Below are 20,628 nucleotides of genomic sequence, written 5' to 3'. Positions count from 1 at the left end.
AGCCTTTAGAGTGGGTCTACTTCACAGTGGTGCAAGAGATAGACATTCCATAGAAACTGTGCTTCAGGTTTTAAAGTTCGGACTCTTCCAGAACTAGTATTCGATAGACAGTCCGATGAAACGCTAGGTAGCAGCAGCGAGAGTGTCTCCCCACCCCCACCCGCATCAGTCATGTGACCATGGTGGGGAAACAACCAAACCACCATATTAGGCTGAGCCTCTTGAGCATCTTTTTTTTTTTTTTTTTTTTTTTTTTGGTTTTTGTTTTTTCGAGACAGGGTTTCTCTGTGTAGTCCTGGCTGTCCTGGAACTCACTCTGTAGACCAGACTGGCCTCGAACTCAGAAATCTGCCTGCCTCTGCCTCCCAGAGTGCAGGGATTACAGGCGTGCGCCACCACTGCCCAGCTTAGGCTGAGCCTCTTAGCTAAGGCATACTCCAGCTTGGCTGGATTATGTGCCTTGTCAACTTGCCATATATTCTATATTTTCTCTCTCTCTCAAAGTAATTTTATATGCACACACAAAAAAAAAGAAAGAAAAGGAAAAAAGAAAGAAATAAAGATCTAAGAAGCAGAACAGGAGTTGGATTCCAGGGCCTGGGAACACAAACTCAGTTTTGACCCTGCCAGCAAGGTGGAACTTGTTCCTGAGATGGCTGGACTCACAAAATTGTCTCCTAAAGATGTGACCAAGAGAAAACACTTGATGTCAACCTCCAACCTCCACAAATATGTACACATATGTAAACACAAAGACGAAGAAGCCATTCTGATTCCTGCCTTGGGGAGATAAGTGTCTAGGCTTGGAGAGGTCGTGTTCAGTGACATTGTGAGGCAGATACTCCTGCCTAGAACCCGCAGCAAGAGGGTGCTTGCTGGAGGCTCATTCGTGCACCCCACCTCCTAGTCATAGTCCTCTGTGAACTGCTGCTTTCCTGTTTCCACAATTTAGTTTTATCAGTTTTAAAAAATGTCTGCAGGGCTGGAGACATGGCTCAGTGGTTAAGAGCCCTGGCTGCTCTTCCAGAGGTCCTGAGTTCAATTCCCAGCAACCACATGGTGGCTCACAACCACACGTAATGGAATCTGATGCTTTCTTCTTGTGTGTCCGAAGACAGGGAGAGTTTTTCCCTCAAAATTAAATACCCAGCAAATCTCCAACAAATTTTTGTTTTGTGTCTCTGTGATGGCTCAGTAAGTAACAGCACTTGATGTTCTATACTCCTACATGCCTGCGTGCGCGCATACACACACTGCAAGTAAAATCAAGTCAAGATTAAAAATATTCACACACAGTTGTACAAAACCTTGTGGCCTCCAGCACTTCAGATTACTTATCTTGCACTGATTTGTTTTTGAGATGGAGGCCTCTCTGCGTGGGTCAGGCTTCCGTGAACTCGGGGCCATCTACCTGCTTTAGTCTTCTGCGGTGCTGCTGGCCGTGTAAGCGTGAGTCACCAGGGTCCCTGTGCACTTACTTAGCCACGTGGTGCTTTGTGAAACCCCAGAGTATGTCACTAGCTGAGCTAGCTCTGCGGCCACCGGCTTGACGTTCTCTGGGGGCGGAGGAGGGTTCCTTCCTCCTTCCCCAGCTCTGGCCTCGCGCAGTACAAGCCCTGCCCAGTTCCACGTGGCGCTGGGGCACTGGGCTGGAGTGGCGGCAGGGCAGGGCCTGGCCCAGCCACGATGAGACTGCTGACTTCACCCTCTCCTCCCTACGAGACCCGGAAGGGAGGAAGGGGTGGGACCGAACGCTCCCTCCTCCTCTTCTCTCTCCTCCTCCTTCAGCAGCCACCAGGGACCCCGAGATCTACCAGCTCAGGACCCCCCACAGCCAGGTAGGATGAGGGCCGCGGGGACAGCACGGCGGGCGCTTGGTCGGGAGTAGGTGCTGGGCGCCCCCTGCAGGCCGTCAGCTTCCTCAAGCTCTTTCCCATGGACACTCACATCTGCAATCCACCTCCAGACCCCCAACCCAGCCCTGTGATCCTGGGTGCGCGCTCAGTCCCCAGTACCCCCAGATCCCTAGATCTTCTCAGTCCCAGGTCTCCTCCAACCCCAACAGCGAGCCTCCGAGCCGCCCACCCTCAATCCCTCCCCTTGTCGCTATTTCCTGATCAGATTTCTTTCTCTACCTCAATGTCCCCTGTCAAAACCCCTTGTCCCAGACTGTCACGGACTAACACAGGCACCTGTGGGGGGACTGGTCTGCTGCAGCTTCTGCAGTCAACTGTTTCCGGCCCAACACAGGCCCCTGGATACACACAAGGCCAGTCTGGGATCCAGTCTAAGTGCCCTGGTAGTACAGTCCCTGAGATCCAGAGCTGACAGTCTGCAGAGACTGGAGGAGAGGCCCCTTGTGCCAAAAGAGACTAAGTTCTGCCAGGGAGAGAAGGCCGGGGAAGAAAGAAAGAAGTCTGTTTTCACCCTATCCACCTACAAACCCAGCCATCCACTCACACACCCGTCCACCAATCCTGGTTTCTCCTGTTCTGGGATATCACACAGGATTTTAGGCATGCTGAATGAGGGCTCACTGAGCACACCACCTCCCTCTCCCTCCCTCCCTCTTTCTCTCTCCCCACTGTCCCTTTCCTCTTCCCTCTCTCTTAAAAATAATTACTTTTATTTTTGTGTCAATTGTGTCCATTTGTATCTTGAGACAGGGTGTATCACTATGCAGACCAGGCTGGCCTGGAACTCCTCTAAGCTGACCCTGATCTCTTGAGCTCAAGAAATCCTCCTGTTGTTGGGAGGTGGTGGCACACACCTTTGATCCCAGCACTCAGGAGGCAGAAGAGGGTGGATATCTGAGTTTGAGGCCAGCCTGGTCTACAGAGCAAGGTTCAGGACAGCCAGGGCTACACAGAGAAACCCTGTCTTGAAAACACACACAGAGAGAGACAAACAAGAAAGAAGAAAGAAAGAAATCCTTCTGTCTCAGCTTTTCAAGTGTAGCTTGGACAAGAGGAAGCTGCTGCCCTTACATGGTAGAGGCAGGAGGATCGGAAGTTTAAGGTTATGCTGGGCTACACAGTGCAAGGCCAATCCTGTGTCAGCAACCAAAAAACAAGCAAATAAAACACAAGTACTGTGTGCCCTGCACTATTTTGTCTGTTCACTGCTTAATTATGTCAATAAACGTTTCTCCCTCCTGTCTGTCTGCCTCCTTCTCTTCCCCCCTCTCTGCTGCTGTCCTGTCTTTCCTGGCTGGGAGCTGAACACAGGGCCTCACATATGACAGACAAGCACTCTGTCAACTCAACTGCATCTCCAGACCTCAGTGTGCACTTATTAGGCACTGGCTGTGTACCAGGCACTGTCCTGTTCATGTTGTTCAAGAGTCTCACTCTGTAGCCCTGGCTGTCCTCAACTCAGAGATCCTCCTGCCTCTGCCTGCTGAGTGCTGGGAGTAAAGATGCGCACTACCAGGCCCCTCGGTTTAGTTTTATTTCATTTTGTTCTGTTCCCCTCCCACCACATGGGTCTCAGGGACTGAACCCAGATCTCCAGGCATGGCAGCCTCTCGAGCTCCCTTATCCACCCAGCCATCTTGCTGATCCTCATTGAGCTCTTGTTATGCACCTACTGTGTGTCTTGTCAGGCACTCTAGATACAGGAACCAGACTGTTGTATCAGAGCCGTGCCCCTGTGGGGTCCCCAGATTGGTCAGGTAGGACATGGTGGCTATTCAACAACATCAAGGAAACTTTTGTGTGAGGTTGTGAAGAGCTGAGAGATGACTCCAGCAGGTGTCGAGCATGTGCAAGTGTGTTGAGAGTCGCCCACTAGGGAGGCCAGTGGGCTACTGCACTGAGGTTTTGTTCCCAGAGGGGTGCTACTGCCGTCTGAGGGACAACCGTGCACAGGTCCGGAGGTAGGACAGTGCATTTCAGTCACAGCACAGTAAGGACAGAGGGAAGAGAGGGGAAAAACAGTGCTGTATCCTCTGTCTGGTGCCCCCTGACCCCACAGTCTGTCCTCGCCATAGCACACAAACGGTTCCCATGACCATAGATGAAAATGTCCTCTCTGTGACCTCCACCCACAGCCTTCCAGGGTTCCCACCTCCCTGTGACCCACCAGGCCCTGGGCTCCCACCTCCCAGTGACCCACCGGGGCCCTGGCCGCCCTGGGCATTCCTGCCCTGCCTCCCTCTGCTCCGGCCTCCTCACTACTCTGGCCTCCTCACTACTCCAGCTGGCCAGGATCCTCCTGCTCTGCGTGGAGCCGAGCCCTGTCGAGCGCTCTGCACCGTGTGCTCTCTGAGGGAGCTCTGAGGTGGACTAGCTCACCTTCAGGGGCTCAACCCAGTGATCCCCTCCCGGAGGCATCCTCCACCCCTGCCTTGTCTCAGGCTCAGTTCCTCCAGGGCACTTTTATTTCTTGAAATGGCCTTAGGTGGCTGTTCTCATTTCCTGTTGCTCTGACTGATGCCCGCACCTGTGCACCCCGCTCCATCAGCAGCGTCTCCCCCGACGGTGGCCACACACAGTAGGTGTGTGAGGACTGTCAGACTGTGAGGAGACCGCACAGGTGTGGGCTGAGAAGGCTGGACACGAGTATGGAAGTAGAGCGTCTGGGAAGTGGGTAGAGTTTTGGTGTGGTGAAGTCAGGACTGGGGCTTAGTCGCTAGGGCTGTGTGTGTCGTCTGCCCCAGGGCCTTTGTATGAGCTGTGCCCTTCACTCAGACTTCTCCATGTTTGTGTCGTCTGCCCCAGGGCCTTTGTATGAGCTGTGCCCTTCACTCCATGTTTGTGTCCTCTGAGTCCTTGGGATCTATAAACACAAGCCTTCAGCCTTGGCAATCTGGACCCTTTCAGGCTTAGTCCCGCAGCAGCGCTGCTGACCCGCTGTGAACATCACCCATTTTTCTCTGGCCCAGGGTTATATTTTTCTGTTCCTTTTGTGTCCACTGTCACTGCCTCTGCCTACATTGTCACACCTGATTGCCCCCATTTCTTAGAAGCCACAGAGAGGGTGGTGGCCCTCTCCCTCAGCTCTCTTGTCCCTGGTCTGTCATCTGCTGTTACCACTCCCACCCGTGCCCGTGGCTCTGCCAATGGTTGTAAGACCCTTCCGTCTGCCTACCTTGCTTCCCTGACCTTGGCTCTGAGCCCGGCCCACCTCTGCTGCTCAAAGTCAGGTCTTTGAAGGCTTTAGGTCATCTGTGTGCAACGTCTGTGGTTAGCTGACTGACCTGTCCACGTCTAGGCTAGACCAGGGTCCCCCACCTTGGGCATTCATTGTAGCACCTCCAGGTGCTAGACGCTTCCCTGGCCTTCACCTACTCCATGCGAGGGTTCTCTGGTCATAGCAGTCACACCTGTCCCTGCCTGAGTAGAGCAGGCAGTGACCCTGATCCCAGCCTGGCTGCGGAGGCAGAAGAGGTGTTGGGGCCCTGGGATTAACAGATGCTCTGAGGTCTTCTCAGCTATGAACAGGGAGCTGGGCATAAGTGACTGGCCACCTGAGGGTTAGTGCAAGTGTCCTGTGGTCATTAAGAACTTTATGCCAGTCGGGTGGTGGTGGCGCACGTCTGTAATCCCAGCACTTGGGAGGCAGAGGCAGGAGGATCTCTGAGTTCGAGGACAGCCTGGTCTACAGAGTGAGTTCCAGGACAGCCAGGGCTGCACAGAGAAACCCTGTCTCGAAAAAACAAAAACAACATAAAAAGAACTTTATGCCGGTTCCCGCGTCCACTTACACACTCGTTCAGAACAGTCACTCATCACTACACCTTGTTTATGCAGCGCTGGGCCTGAACCTGGCACCCCGTGACTGCTCAGCCAGCACTCTACCCACTGACCCAGCCCTCTCACGGGTTGGGAGACATCTCCATATCCATCCCTGGCTGGCCCGGAACCCTGCCTCTGCCCCCCAGGGCTAGGGTTGAGCAGTGCACCATCTTGTCTGGAAAGTCACGATGAACTCCCGCTCCTGCAGGTCTGCACTGCGGCCCTCCAGCATCTCTGCAGAAGGGGACCAGGCTGTGCGGGGAGGCCGTTGGCTCGGAACATGTCTCCACCCAGCCCACCGTCTGTGGCTCCAGGCTTCATCCGCCCACATCCATGGCTAACCCAGGCCCTTCACTCCGTGGCGCCTTTGGCATTCTAGGTGCCTTGGGAAGGGCCAGGCTGACCTGCCTGGGACACAAGCTGGGGAGTCTGCGGCCCGGCAGCCGGGAGTCGAAGCTTCTGCACGCCATGGTGCTCCTGGCTCTGGGCCAGGACACGGAGGCCAGGGTCTCTCTGGAGTCCTTGGAGGTGGACACAGTGGCCCAGCTGGTAGCCCGCCAGTGGGCAGACGTGGAGGAGGGCATAGAGGGCCCTGAGGAGCCTCCAGACTTGTCCTGGACGGTGGCCCGCCTGTACCACCTGCTGGCGGAGGAGAACCTGTGTCCGGCCTCCGCAAGGGACATGGCTTACCAGGTGGCCCTTCGTGACCTCGCCTCCAGGGGTGACCACCAGCTGGGTCAGCTCCAGGATGAGGCCTGGGATCGGTGCTGTTCAGACATGAGGGGGGACCCCTGTGGCTTGCAGCCACTCTGTTCTCATCAGGGCTCCCTGCCGCCACCTTCAGCACCCCCCACAGTGACCAGAAGCCAGCCTTGTCCTATTGACACACCAGACTGGAGCGGGGGACATACACTCCGCTCCACCGGCAGCACCGCCTCTCTGGCCAGCCACCTAGAGATCAGCCAGTCACCCACACTTCCCTTTCTCTCTTCACACCATGGAACCCCTGGGCCCAGCAAGCTATGTGACACACCGCCGGACACTCGGGAGCCTCAGCGTGTCCCTGAGGGCTGCCAAGAACCTGAGGAGAGAAGCTGGCCTCCATCAGTGGAGACCAGTATCTCCTTGGGGCCACCCCACGAAATTAGGGTCCCAGAGGTGGCTTCACCCATCCTCCCCGACTCCCTGGCTGCTCCAGCCACGTGCGTCCACTGTCCCATTGAGTGCACAGACTCGCCTACACGTTCCCCGTCTCCCCTGCCATCCACCACAGGACGTGCTGGAAAGCAGTGGCCACCTCAGGTCCCTGCAGGACATGATCCTCTGCAGAACGCCACCTCGTCCAGCCCTCCTGCCCAGCCACCGCCCCTCCGAGCCGCCCCCTCCTCCCCGAGCAGCTGCCCTGCTCCTCCAGCCTCCGCAGCCCCTGTCGTGGGCCACCTAGAAGCATCTGATCAGAAGTTCTATAACTTTGTGGTCCTCCATGCCAGGGCTGATGAGCAGGTGGCCCTCCGTATTCGGGAGAAGCTGGAGACCCTTGGGGTACCTGACGGGGCCACCTTCTGTGAGGAATTCCAGGTGCCTGGGCGTGGTGAGCTGCGCTGTCTCCAGGATGCCATCGACCACTCGGGGTTCACAATCCTGCTCCTGACTGCCAGCTTTGATTGTCACCTGAGCCTGCACCAGGTCAACCATGCTCTCATGAACAGCCTCACACAGTCTGGACGGCAGGACTGTGTGATCCCCCTCCTCCCACTTGAGTGCTCCCAGGCCCAGCTAAGCCCAGATACAACCAGACTGCTGCACAGCATTGTGTGGCTGGATGAACACTCCCCACTCTTTGCCAGAAAGGTGGCAAACACCTTCAAAACACAGAAGCTCTGGGCACAGCGGGCACGCTGGAAGAAGGAGCAGGAAGCCAGAACCCTCAAGGAGCAGAGCATCCAGCTGGAGGGCGAGCGGCAAAAGGTGGCCGCCATATCTGCCGCCTACTCAGCCTATGCCCATAGCTACAGAGCCCTGCAAGCAGAGATGAACAGACTTGGAGTGGCCTTTGGGAAGGACTTGTCACTGGGGGCCCCAACACCCTTCCCCAGCTGGCCGGGATGTCCACAGCCAATACCGTCCCATCCTCAGGGCGGCACTCCAGTCTCCCCCTGTCCCCTGCAGCCTCCTGTCTCCCCCCCACTGCCCCAGTCCTTCCCATCAGCCTCCTCTCCAGCCCCACACACCCCGGGTCCTCAGCCTCTCATTATCCACCACGCCCAGATGGTTCAGCTGGGCGTCAACAACCACATGTGGGGCCACACGGGGGCCCAGTCACCTGATGGCAGGACTGAGTGCTCGGAGGAAGCCTGCGTGGACCCTCTGACTGACCAGGAGGGCCCCCTTCCTGAGGCTCCAGAGTGACCAGGTTGGACCCCACCTAGATCGCTAGAGTGGCAAGACTGGACTTCACCTGGGTCCTTAAGTGCTAGTGGAGGAAGGGAACCCCACTGGGCGCCCAGCAGCCAGACGACTTAGCCCGGACCCCACAGTGGCCATTAGTCGGACCCAGCCTGAGACCCCAGAGGCAGGAAAGGCCACGCCTGTCAATCAGGGCCTGGGACACATGCGGAACCCCCTCTGAACAGACTCTGTGGGACCCAGCCTGCGACCTGTGTGGACAGAGGACGATGAAGCCACAGGCTCCTCTGAGGCCGTTCACAGGGTCTCTCTGGGGAGCAAGCGGGGCTGGGACACTTAGGGAGGGCCCTGTCTTCCTAATAAAGTTATTGACGGCTGAGTCGTAAGCCAGCGTCCCCAACTCTATCGCCCTGAGGAACAAGCGAGTCACCCCAACTCCGCTGTGACTGGACTAGAGAAAGAGGTGTGCTGGCCCGACCTAGAGTGGCAGGAACCGGAAATATGTAGATATACTCATCCCATTGGTCAGCTCAGGCTACGTAGTCTTCTGTTGCAAGGAACTCTAGGAAATGTAGTCTTTGGGGTGGGGTCCGGCAGCCACACTTCAGGAAGTCTTCTAATGTCAGGAAAGGAGAAAACGAAAGTGGGGAGTTTCTGCCGGCTTTAGTTGCTTTGTGCGTTTACTTCTGTAATGCATAGATTCCAGGGCATGTGTGTAGGTTAGAAGACAGTTTGTAACCTCTGGCTCATGTTGATTCCCCTCTCCAAGATGTGTCAAACCCTTATACATTAATTTTTTTTTCTTTTCACATTTATTCTAGCAGATTTTGCTACAATGGAGTGTGAGCGTGTGGTTGTGAAACCCTAACTCAAAATGTGAGCCCCGACTCGATGTTTTTAGACTTCTTGCAACTAGCCTAATGCCTAGAAACTTGCTCTTTTGCCCTACTGCCCCCAGCTTTGACTTCGAGATTGCCCTAGAAGATAACAATCCTGGTTCCCGGACCTGGCCCGCCAGCTTTTTTACACAGCTGAGGGCCTTGCTAAATCTTCAACCACATAATGGCCCAAGAATGTTGCCTGTTTGCTCTCGCCCCACCACATCCCTAATGCGTTTCGTGCTCTGTTAAATTGAAGTTAAGCCAAGGCTGTGCGACTTTGCATATTCTACTCTCAACTTATTTATTGGTTTTACTTTTTCTTTTTTATACATTCTCTATTTTTATTTATGGGTGTGTGTGTGTGAGGCTGTGTGAGTTTATGAGCACCTAGTACACAGTGTGTCAGTTCCCCTGCAGCTGGAGTTACAGGCTGTTGTGTATCCCTTGGTGTGGGTGCTGGGATCGGCACCAGAATCCTCTGCAAGAGCAGTAAGTGCTCTTTTTTTTTTTTAATATTATTTACATGTCTGTGTGTGTACATATATATGTTATATATGGGTTTTTTTTGTTTGTTTTGTTTTTTTTCGAGACAGAGTTTCTCTGTGTAGCCCTGGCTGTCTTGGAACTCATTCTGTAGACCAGGCTGGCCTCGAATTCAGAAACCTGCCTGCCTATTATATATGTTTTTATGTATGTATGCATATCAGAAGAGGGCCTCAGATCCCATGGAAGTACTTTTATAGAGCAGTTGTTCTCAACCTGTGAGTCCTGCCTGTCCTCTTGCGAGTCGACTGACCTTTTTTTTTTAAACACAGAATCACCTATCAGATATCGGGTTTCTGCCAGTGGACAGCAGTAGCACCTCTGCAGGTTTTCCTTACAGGAAGCAAAATTATTCCTGGATGGAAACCAAATAACCAGATCTTAGACATCTTTAACAACTTGGACTCTGATAGCCTTCTGATTAGAACAGTGGTTCTCAACCTGTGGGTCAAGACTATTTTGGTGTGTGTATGTGATACATTAGATATCTTGCACCTCAGATATATTTTCATTACAATTCATAACAGCAATATTGCAGCTGTGAATTAGCAACAATAACTCTATGGAGGGGGGTCACCACAACATGAGGGACTGTGAAGGCCAGCATTAGGAAGGTTGCAAAGCACTGCTCTAGACAGTTGTGGGTGCTGGGAACTGAACTCAGTGCTCTTAAGCACTGAGCCATCGATCCAGCCCCCATACTCTCATTTTTTATTTCATTTATTTGGGTTTCCTTTGAGACAAATATCTCTACATAGTCCTGGATGAGCAGGGCCTTGGTGGTGCACACCTTTAATTCCAGCACTTGTCCAGGATAGCCAGGGCTAAGAAAAGGAATCCTATTTCAAAAATAAAAAAGAAAGAGAGAGAGAGAGAGAGAGAGAGAGAGAGAGAGAGAGAGAAAGGAAGTTTTTTTCCTTTTCTTTTCTTTTTTTTGGAGACAGGGTTTCTCTGTGTAGCCCTGGCTGTCCTGGAACTCAGTCTATAGACCAGGCTGGCATCGAACTCAGAAATCTGCCTGCCTCTGCCTCCCCAGTCCTGGGATTACAGGCATGCGCCACCACACCCAGCTTATTGTATTTTCCTGCAGAGTCCCTTTTACCTCCTTAATGTGTAGCCAAAGGTGATCTTGAACTTTGGGTCCTTCCCTTGCCTCAGCCTCCCAGGTGCTGGCCTCATGAGGTACTCAGCACTTGCAGCCCTGGGGTTCATGCAGGCAAGGAGTCTCCCTCCTCGCTGATCGCATTCTTGAGATCTTAATGTGTCCACACATCTCAACCCTCCAAACAAGTCTCTGTGAAATGCGGACTCATTTTACAATGGGGAAACCTAAGGCCCAACACTGAATTCTGGCCCTCAACATTACTTTAGTTAGAACTGAAAAGAGTGTGATGCAAAAAGCCAGACTTCCAAGGACCATAAACATCCAAATCTGCGGACCGTCCGCGGCGTGAGCAGCAGAGAGGGGATGAGTCACTCGGCCCGCTTGTTATTTTAGTCTCGGAGTCGGACCTTGCCGGGCTCTTCTGTGCATGACCGACCTGAAGTGAAACCCCAGCACGGCCGTTCTGCAGTTCCTGGGGGCGGGATGTAAATGAAGCTCTCTAACAGTGTGGGACTGCCCAGGTTTCTGGGGCGCAGTGGTGGCTGGGAGGGGGCTGGGCTCTTAGGTATGGGTGTTCTGGGGTGAAGTGTAAGAGAAGACATCAGTGAAGAAAGCAAGGGGACTGTGTGTGTGTGTGTGTGTGTGTGTGTCTGTGTGGTAAGGGACAGCCCAGATCAAGCAAAGGCCCCGGGCTGGACAGAGGCTGCATGTTAGGGGAGCCGTGTTAGCAAGAGGAAGAGAAGGACAGCCTGTCAATTCACTTCCACTGGATTTGGGGGGCCTGAGGGATGACTCAGCTGTTTAAAGGGTTGGGCCCTAGCCATGGAGCCTCATAACCCCGAGTTTGCTCTCCAGGACCCACATGGTAGAAGGGCAGAATCGACTCCTGTAAGCTGTCCTCTGACTTCCTCACAGTTGCACATGCACACACCCACCATAAGCCAGGAAATATAGGTCTGGAGAGATGGCTCAGTGGTTAAGAACACTGGTTGTTCTTCCGGAGGTCCTGAGTTCAATTCCCAGCAACCACACGGTGGCTCACAACCATCTGCAATGGTGTCTGATGCCCTCTTCTGCCATGCAGACATTCAGGAAGACAGAACACCCATATACCTAAATCTTAAAAAACATATAAGAAACATAAGTTAATCATCCTGGCACTTAGGAGGCAGAAAAAAAATCAAGAATTCAAGGCTAACCTCAGCTACTTAACAAGTTTGAGGTTAGCTTGAGCTATGGGAGACCCTGTCTCAAGTCAAAAAGATGATTTTTTTTCAATACATTTTCACTTTTTAAATTTATTTTTACTGCTAGGCAAGTGCTCTACTTCTGAGCTACAGCCCCAATCCTACATGAATGTCTAAATTATTTAGCGTCTGCTGTGTGCAGACCTGTGCCAGGCTCGGAGAAGCCAGCAGGCTGGTGGAGTGACTGAAGGAAGCTTGTGGAAGGAGCCCATGAGGGCTGGAGCCATGGCTGGACGCTGTCTGAGCCCCAGTCTCACGTTCCCCAGTGGCAGTCTCAGCCAGGTTGTCTCCACTCCCAACCTTTTTTGGGGAATGGGGGACACGGGGTCTATGTAGCCCAGGCTGCCCTGTAACTCACTATGTATATCAGGCTAGCTTTCCCTCCTCTGGAGCACCGGAATTCATGCTGGATGTTAAGAGTTTTTTATTTTATAAATGTTCTCTGTTTTTAGATGTGTGTGTGTGTGTGAGCCCTCTCCTTCCACTGGGTCCTGGAGATCAAACTCAGGCGGTGAGGCCTGGCAGCTTTGGGTGTGTCCAGGACAGGCAGCCAAGGGGTCTCTGAGTTTGCAGATCACTAGGATGCAATGAGCAAGACTCCTTCCTTCCTGTGAGGCCAAGGTTACCATGACCTGGCTCCAGCCAGCCCTGTGTGCCTTCTTCAGGGAACTGAAAGGAGGAACTTGTGCCACTTGTCAAGGCCCTCACTTGCAGGCAAAAACCCTTAAAAATGTGTGCATTTATTTCCTCCCCTGCTCCCCCAAGGTCTTTGTAGCGGGTTTTCTGGGCCACCTCACTTAAAACCCATTACTTTAGGGCCGGGAAGATGATTTGGTGGGTAAAGTGCTTGCTGCACAAGAGAACTTAAGTCTGTTATGAATAAAACAGCTGGTGTTTGCCTGTGATCCCAGTGCTGGGGAGGCAGAGGCAGAGGCAGAGGCAGAGGCAGAGGCAGGAGGGTGTAGGGATCCCTGGCCTACTTGTCTAGGCAGCTCTATGCTGCAGGGTGACACTGGCCCAAAACCAACAATGACCACTAGAGGGCTCAGGCAGCAAAGACTTGCTGCATAGCCTGCTGCCGGAGTTCAATCCCAGGCAACCACATTCGGAGAGAACAGCAGCTCTCTAGAATTGTCCTGAGCTACACACACACACACACACACACACACACACACACACACGCACGCACACACAATTCAAACCCCAACACACAATCAGGAAGCTAGCCTGACGCGCTGCTTCCCCTGGCCTCCTAACAGGTGCTGCACACATTTCTCACCCAGGGCCCTGGCACAGGCTAGACAAGAGCTGTACCACTGAGGTACATCGCCACCCTGAACCTCACTTCAGGTCAGGAGCTCATGCTAGACACATCAGCGCTTGGGAGGGCATGAGAAGCAATTCTGGTCAGCGTGTGCCTCAATAAAAACCTTTCAAGTTAAAAACTAAAATTTATGCCAGGCCAGCCTGGGCTACACAGTGAGACCCTATTTCCAAAACAAAGACAGAACCACCACCTACTGTATGCCAAAGATGCCTTCTGGGGTTCTGCTTCTACCTTGTGAGCTCAGAGCTCTGCTCGCCCGAGGCGGGGATGCTGGCCAGGTGGGCATCCTGGAAGATGGCGAGCAGCATAGCCTGGGAAGGAAGTGTGGAGCCTCGCACGGCCCAGGGAAGCCAATGTGTCTACACACGGGGAGGGGGGGACGCACACACCAGGTCAGGGGCTGATCTCAGCTGTTGGACAGGAAACCCCGTATTCCTCTCTCAGTTGATCAAGATCCAAGGTCACCTTCAGCTACAGCTGCACAGTTTGAGTTCAGCCTGGGCTATGTGCCGATCATGAAGCGTAGAGGGTTGTGGGAAGTGCTGGGCACGCCAAGGTGATGGCAATAAAGACTTCCATCAGGAGGCACCCTGGGCAGCAGCCTGAGCTTATGAGCACTCCCTGCCTGGTGAGGATTTCAGTCCTGGGACAAAGATAGCCACAGCTGTCACTCAGTTAGCATTCCCTGGAGGGGCAGAGTGCTCCTTCCACATCTTGCAGGCAGGAAAACTGAGGCAGAGAAGGTGGAGTCAATCTCTAAGATTGTAAGGTGAGACTGAATGTCACTGTTATGCCTGGGGTTGGTGCCCAAAGAGGGTAGTCTCCTGCTAGATGCCAGGGCGGGGCTTTTATTTTTAGCCTGTCCTGTGGCCCAGGCCCTTAAGCAGTCCTGGGAGGCAGTCAGACTCCCAGGGAAGTGAAAGGGGTTTTCTTCTCCCTGAAGACTTAGCTCCACCACTCCTGCCCCAGAAGCTCTCAGACCCTTCAGCACACGTGAGCTGGTCAGTGCGCACTTGTCAGGCTGGACTGCTGGCCAGCCCCCTGTCCACTGCTCTAGGGCTTTCATACTGACTTTTGTAGTCTCATGATTTTATTGCCGTTGATCCAGCCTCACTCACCCTAGCCATCTCCCACTACTCAGGTTTTCTTCTATAAGCAAACTTTTCTGTTTTTAAAAAGTATTTTCCCAGGGCTTGGGGTGGACCCCATGGCTCCATGCCCACCAATGTTTATTGTTGACTGCACCCCAGGCCTGAAATCAATTTCTAGGGGTAACCTTTGGAAATGGCAATGATTGATTGTACACCCGAGAATACCCTGAAAAGCACCGACTTGTAGATGTGAACTATAAACTGCGCATGCTGTCACACAGCAGTGATCTCAGCCAGGAAGCAAGAGGTCAGCCAGCTCGGGCTACATGAAACTCTGCCTAAAAAGACTAAAAACAACGGGGCGGTGGTGGCGCACGCCTTTAATCCCAGCACTTGGGAGGCGGAGGCAGGCGGATTTCGGAGTTGGAGGCTAGCCTGGTCTACAGAGTGAGTTCCAGGACAGCCAGGGCCATAGGGAAACCCATCTCAAAAAAAAAAAAAATAAATAAATAAATAAAAAAACAAGCCCAACTAACCAACCAAACAAAAGACTAAAAGCAAAGGGCTGGTGAGATGGCTCAGCTGTCAGCCCAAGAACGATTCCCAGCGCCCACATCTGGTGTCTCACATCGACTGTAACTCCAGCTCCAGGTAGATGGACCTGTGTGACCTCTGCAGACAGTGCACTCATATGCACACTTCCCCACCACATACATATTTTTGGGGGACAGGGTCAAAACAGGGCTTGTCCTGGAACTCTCTGTAGACCACACTGGCCTAGAACTTAGAGATCTGCGTCCTCTGCTCCAGGTATGTACCACACCTGGCACACACACATAATTTTAAAAGCAAGCAAGCGGCTGGCTGAGAGGGAAGAACCGGGAGGCTTCTGCAGGTCAGGGTCACTCAGACTCACTTGGTATTTGTTTCTGGTTTTTGTCACCTGCCTCTGGAGCTCGGAGACTGAAGGTGTGTGACAGACAGCACATCTGGTTCAAGCTTGCTTCTTGACAGGCTTTACCAAGTCATGAGGGCTGAGGGTGGGGGCATCGCAAATGTGCAGGGCCAGGCCCACCTTCTCCGCAGCCTAGATTCAGACGCCACCTGCTGTGCTGTCTTTCATCCTTCTGGGCCCTCTGTAGACCTGGTTGAGTGCCAAGTGAGGTGGTTCTGTGCTGTGCTATGTTTAATCTGGGGTCAGGACATTCCCTGCTTAGAAATACCAGACACTGGTGCAGCCATGTGGCACTACAGGAACAGGCTGTGCTAGCCACATGAATAGAGACCAGAGACCCAGCCAGACTGGGGAGAGGCTCGCCCCCCGCCCTTGCTCCCAGTCTGTCTGCCCACTTGCTATGGTGGTGTGTTGAGGAGTTGAACAGGCACCACTGAGCCATCTCCCCTGCACTAATCTTTTTTTTAGCGGGGGAGGGTCTAAGTAGTTATGCCTATTCTAGAACTACGTAGATCAGGATGACCTTAAACTCAGAAAGAGCCACCCACCTCTGCCTCCAGAACACACCCACTATACCCTGCTTTAGTCTTTAAAATCACTGCAGCCCACACACAGGCTATTGTAATTGGCTGAAGAGTACACAAGTAACACAGGCCTGTGCAATTACAGGTAGCATATGGTTAAGGCTGGGTGGGCCCTGTGGTGGCTTTGCAGGAATCCATTCTTTGATCCTGCTGTTCCCCCTAGGTAGAACCTGGCTGGGGGCAGCTACTGGGACCTGCTGGATTAACTCCCCCCCCCCCCCAGAAGAGTATTCAGGCCCCAGGTCACAGTTCCTAATTCTGACAGCACGAAGAACACGGGACTCAAGTAATTGTTTTTCTTAAATTTGAGCTTGGAGGTCAGTAGTTATAGAAGGACCCGTGAGCTCTATGTTCAAGGTGCTGAGGTAGGGAATGGGTCTGGAGGTGTCAGCTACTGACACGAGAGTGTCTGAGTCTGATGCTTTCTCACGTGCTGTGCCCCTAGGCACCATTAGTGTGACCTCTCTGAACTTTCTCACGTGCTGTGCCCCTAGGCACACCGCTAGTGTGACCTCTCTGAACTCGCCCCACCTGAATGGTCTCGGCTCCATCAGAAGGCAGGCAGCTGCTGTGAGCCAGGTGGTGCATATGAGCATGTGGGGTGCAGCAGGGGCTCAGTAGATGTTCACTAGTGCCATGGCCCCTAGGAGACGGTTTTGAGAGGGTAGGAGTGTGTCGTGAAATACTGTCTCATTACGCTACACCCCCCCCCCCCCCCCCCCCCCCCCCCCCCCCCCCCCCCCGCTATCCTTAAACTTACTGTCTACTCCGGTGGCCTCCAACTTATGATCCTCCTGCCTCAGCCCTGGAAGTGCTAGGATGATGGGTCTGTGCCATGGCGCATGCTTGCCGAGCACTCATCTGGCTCCCCACTCTACCTAGCCACATCAAACAAAAGCTAGGCAGACGGCGTCACATACCTGCATTTTAATCCATAAACAGAAGTGCCGGACTCACAGGGGTCCATGTTTGCCCTGAGCTTTGGCAGGGTGGAGAGAGCATCGAGGCCCTGCCCAGGAAGACCTAAGCTTGTTTACACAGAGAACCTACCTAGCACTGCAATCACACACTGATGTCCTCAAGGGACAGCTTATGTGGCTTAAGTGGCTGAGGGAGGCTCTGGCCCCTCTCCATGTGACTTCCTACCCTTGTAGCTGGCTTCTATAGGCCGGGGAAGAGGACCTACTGCCTTGCCTGATCCAGGGTGAGCCGCTCAGCACGGATGATGGGGTCAAGAGCTGGTGGAGTGATGATAGGCAGCTGTGCTGTAACTTTGTGTGGTGCACTCAGGGCCCCACGTGGGCCAAGCTGGCACCACATGGGTCCATCGCTGCCCTGGCTGGCAGCTGCCCACCTTTCCCTATCTTGGTCAGAAGCCTATCCCAAGAAGTTACTGGGATACTGGGGACTCCTCAAAACAGAGGGGTCAGGTCCTCAGCGATGAAGGTGCCAGGACAAGTTTGCCACAGATGTGAACCTGGTGGCCATAGCATCTGCCAGGCAGTTCCAGCTGCAGCCCAAGGTTGGGAACTGTGTCTGTCCATCCAGAGGGCGAGACAGGAGGCACTGGTGTCTGACTGGCTGTGGCTCCTGCAACTGACTCTGGGCCTTCTTGGGGGAGAGTCCTCTCTCTAACTGGCACAGAAATGAGGCCTTGGTCACAGATCTGCATTCACGCACAGTCCATGCCACTCTCAGCCGTGGCCACTGCAGAATACTGGCAACTCCCAACTAAGTCATGACTAAGTCCAACAAACAGAATCCAGTGAACAAGGACAGAGAAAAACCCTCACACACGGGCTCCAGGCTGTTCCCCATCTGCTTAGTAAAGGACAAACCAACTGCAAACATCTAGGTGACCAGTGCCCACTGCAGGAAGGAGACAGTGTTTGCTCACTGCAGGACTCTAGGACAAGCTGGCTGGGCACTGGGTGACAGTGCAGAGGCCTCCAGACCCAGACAGAAGCATGCCACTGGGGAGGCTTGGCATCAATTTTTTTTTTCTTTTTGCATTTCCACAAAGACCATCTTCCTACCATGTGACCCTGAAGGCTTCTAGGATCAACAGCTGGGTTCACGCCAGCAGACCAAGGGGCCTGGATGCTTCTGCTTGGAGAAGTAAGGCCCAAGTGGGTACCAGTGGCTGGGCCAGGCTCAGTGCAACTGGATGAAGGCCTCCAGCTCCTCTGGGATAAAGCCCTTATAAGGGACTTTGTTCCTGTCCAGGGCACGGGCAGCCAGGCACTGCAGTGTCACATAATTGAAGGGCTGCACAGTGCTCTTAGCCAGCAGCTTCGAGTCCAGCAGCTCGTAGGCAGTCTTTTTGAAGGCATTGGTGGCGTCCATGTGGGCCCCAGCTTCGATGAGCGCATCCATGATGGCCGGGCAATTGTTCTGGGCGGCGATATGCAGAGGGGTGTTGTTGTCGAAATCCCTGCTGTCAGGGTCTGCTCCACAGTCCAGCAGCACCTTGACCACCTGCAGCGATGGGAAGATGCCCACCCGATACCGACCCACGTTGGTGGTCTCCTTGTCCACCGCCATGTGTAGTGGGGTGAAGCCATTCTTGCCGCGAGGAGCACACTTGAGCAGGCGGTACACTGTCTGGTGCTTGAGGTGTTCCTGGCTGGGGGTGCACTCCACCTTCTCCAGGAGATACAGAAGGTGGAGGATGATGGCGATGGCTTTGGTGAACTGTGCAGAGTCCCCTGGTTCCTTGGGCAGCTGCAGAGCCCGCTCCACTTCCCGAACCCCTTTGCTGAGCACACCCATGAGGTCTGCAAAGCCAAGCTGCATGCCCAGGTTGCCCTTGGCCGAGCGGTCCTGCAGCACATAGGAGAAGAGCTCCGCAAACGACAGGAAGCTGCTGGCGGTCATGGGGCTCAGGGGCTCCAGGTTGTTCTGTTGCATGTCCAAGGCATACTTCCACAGACGGATACAGCGCTCGAAATTCCCGGAGTCCGCATAGACAGCACCCCGGTACCGTATGTAATATGAAGTGTCAGGATGCGAGGGTCCCAGGATCCTCTCCCGGATCAGCAGTGCCTGCATCCGCATCTCATCAGGATCTGTGATGAGGGCTTCCAACTCTTGGGGCGTGGTCACCTCCCTGGAATAGTCATAGGCCAGAACCAGTTGCTGGGGCTCTGGCTTAGGAAGGTAGCCGCCACCCTGGTGGCGGAGTTCCATCGCCCTCCTCCAGTGCTTCAGGGCTCCAAGCAGATCCCTTTTCTTATCCACGTAGGTGGCACCCAGCAGCTCCAAAGCTTCCACAGCCGCTTCCCGGCTGGTAGGGCAGCAGCTCTCATACGGCTCTGCTTCCTCTGGGGTGGAACAGTGGTTTCCTGCCACCTGGGAGGAGCCTTCTCCGGAAAGCTCTGTCCCTGAGAGCTGCTCGTGGCTGGGCTGTTCCTGGATGAGGTATTCCACAATGTTGGTGTGCCCGGTGACGCTGGCGGCCAGCAGTGGAGTCATGCCATAGCCGTCGCGCTCCATGCGCGCGTGGCAGCCTAACAGCAGCTGTAGGATCTCCAGGCTGCCAGATTCTGCACAATCGTGCAGGGCGGTGTTGCCCTTGGCGCTGCGCCTGTTCACCTGCGCGCCGCGCTCCAAAAGGTAGCGCGCGATCTCGCGGTGGCCCTTGTAGCAGGAGATCATAAGGCACGTGTGGCCGTGGCGATTGGCTACCTCCAAGTCCGCCTTGTGCTCGCCCACCAGGTAGCGCACTACGTCCAGGTGGCCGTCGAAGCAGGCGGCGCGCAACGGCGTGGAGTTAGTGCGCGTAGTGCGGTTGACCGAGGCGCCTCGGCGCAGAAGGCTACGCACCACGGCCAGGTGACCCGCTGCCGACGCTGCCCACAGCGGAGGCGCGCCCTCGATGGTCTCGCCATCGAAGTGTACGGAGCCGGTCGCCTCCACGCTGGCGCCGCAGTGGTCCACCAGGTACTCCACCACGTCTAGGTGTCCACGGCGCGCTGCGATTAGCAGTGGCGTGCCACCGCCGGCCACCTCACCCAGCAGCTCCTCCAGCTCCTCACGCCCACGGCCGGCCAGCAGCTTCTGCAGCAGCAGCAGCTTGCCGTCGTGCGCGGCATTGTACACGGCTGTGTGCAGATCCATGCTGGAAGCCTCGCTGCTGGATCTAGCCGGGCCGCCGATTGCCAGACACAACCTTCACCTTCTCCTGGGCTGTCATCTTAGCGGATCTCAGGGAGAAATAAAATGGCCGCCGCAAAGGGGCGAGGACAGAGTGTGCACAAGCATGCTGGGAAATGGAGTCCTGTGAGTGGTCACCCACTGGATGATATTTGGAATCAGAAAAGCGAAAAAACTACACTTCCCGAAAGAGATAGGGAGAAGCGGACAAGATAGTCGGTAGGTGGGAAGAACCGGGAAGGTTGGCAATTTCCGTCAAGCAAGGCCAATGGTTAGTGAAACCCTTGGGAAATGTGGTGACGCACTTCCTGGTATTGAATTTGAGTCGGAGATTGCTGGAAGCATGTTCTCGCTCAGTTTCCAAAAGGACGTTTCTCAGAAAGACTTTCAAGGTTTCAGTTCCTATCATACAAGCCTATAAAGTTGTATGTGAACCTGAGTATTTGATGATATATTTCCGGTTACTGTCACGGACAGAGTACAGACTGGGCAAGAAGTACGTGCTCAGAGAATACTGGACGAGTATCACTGAAAGACTTCAGTTCCCATCATGCACCAACATATACCAAGTTTTGAGGGGCTATGAGCCAGGTGAT

General features: G+C 54.1%; 2 protein-coding genes across 2 annotated transcripts; one reads left to right on the top strand and one right to left on the bottom strand.

Annotated features, from left to right (window-relative positions):
• The first annotated feature begins 1,627 nt into the window (after positions 1-1,627).
• On the top strand, positions 1,628-8,523 carry Ticam1 (TIR domain containing adaptor molecule 1). Its single transcript, XM_052191982.1, has 2 exons — positions 1,628-1,838; positions 5,947-8,523. The coding sequence occupies exon 2, from the start codon at positions 6,072-6,074 to the stop codon at positions 8,145-8,147; it is 2,076 nt and encodes a 691-aa protein (XP_052047942.1). The 5' UTR covers positions 1,628-1,838; positions 5,947-6,071; the 3' UTR covers positions 8,148-8,523.
• Positions 8,524-16,580: 8,057 nt separating this feature from the next.
• On the bottom strand, positions 16,581-20,230 carry Fem1a (fem-1 homolog A). Its single transcript, XM_052191983.1, has one exon. The coding sequence runs from the start codon at positions 19,994-19,996 to the stop codon at positions 18,032-18,034; it is 1,965 nt and encodes a 654-aa protein (XP_052047943.1). The 5' UTR covers positions 19,997-20,230; the 3' UTR covers positions 16,581-18,031.
• Between the last annotated feature and the right edge of the window lie 398 nt (positions 20,231-20,628).

The sequence above is a fragment of the Apodemus sylvaticus genome, chromosome 9, assembly GCF_947179515.1.
Source record: "Apodemus sylvaticus chromosome 9, mApoSyl1.1, whole genome shotgun sequence".
NCBI lineage: Eukaryota > Metazoa > Chordata > Mammalia > Rodentia > Muridae > Apodemus > Apodemus sylvaticus.
Note: the sequence above shows the minus strand (reverse complement) of the source record. Positions and strands in the feature narration are given on the sequence as shown.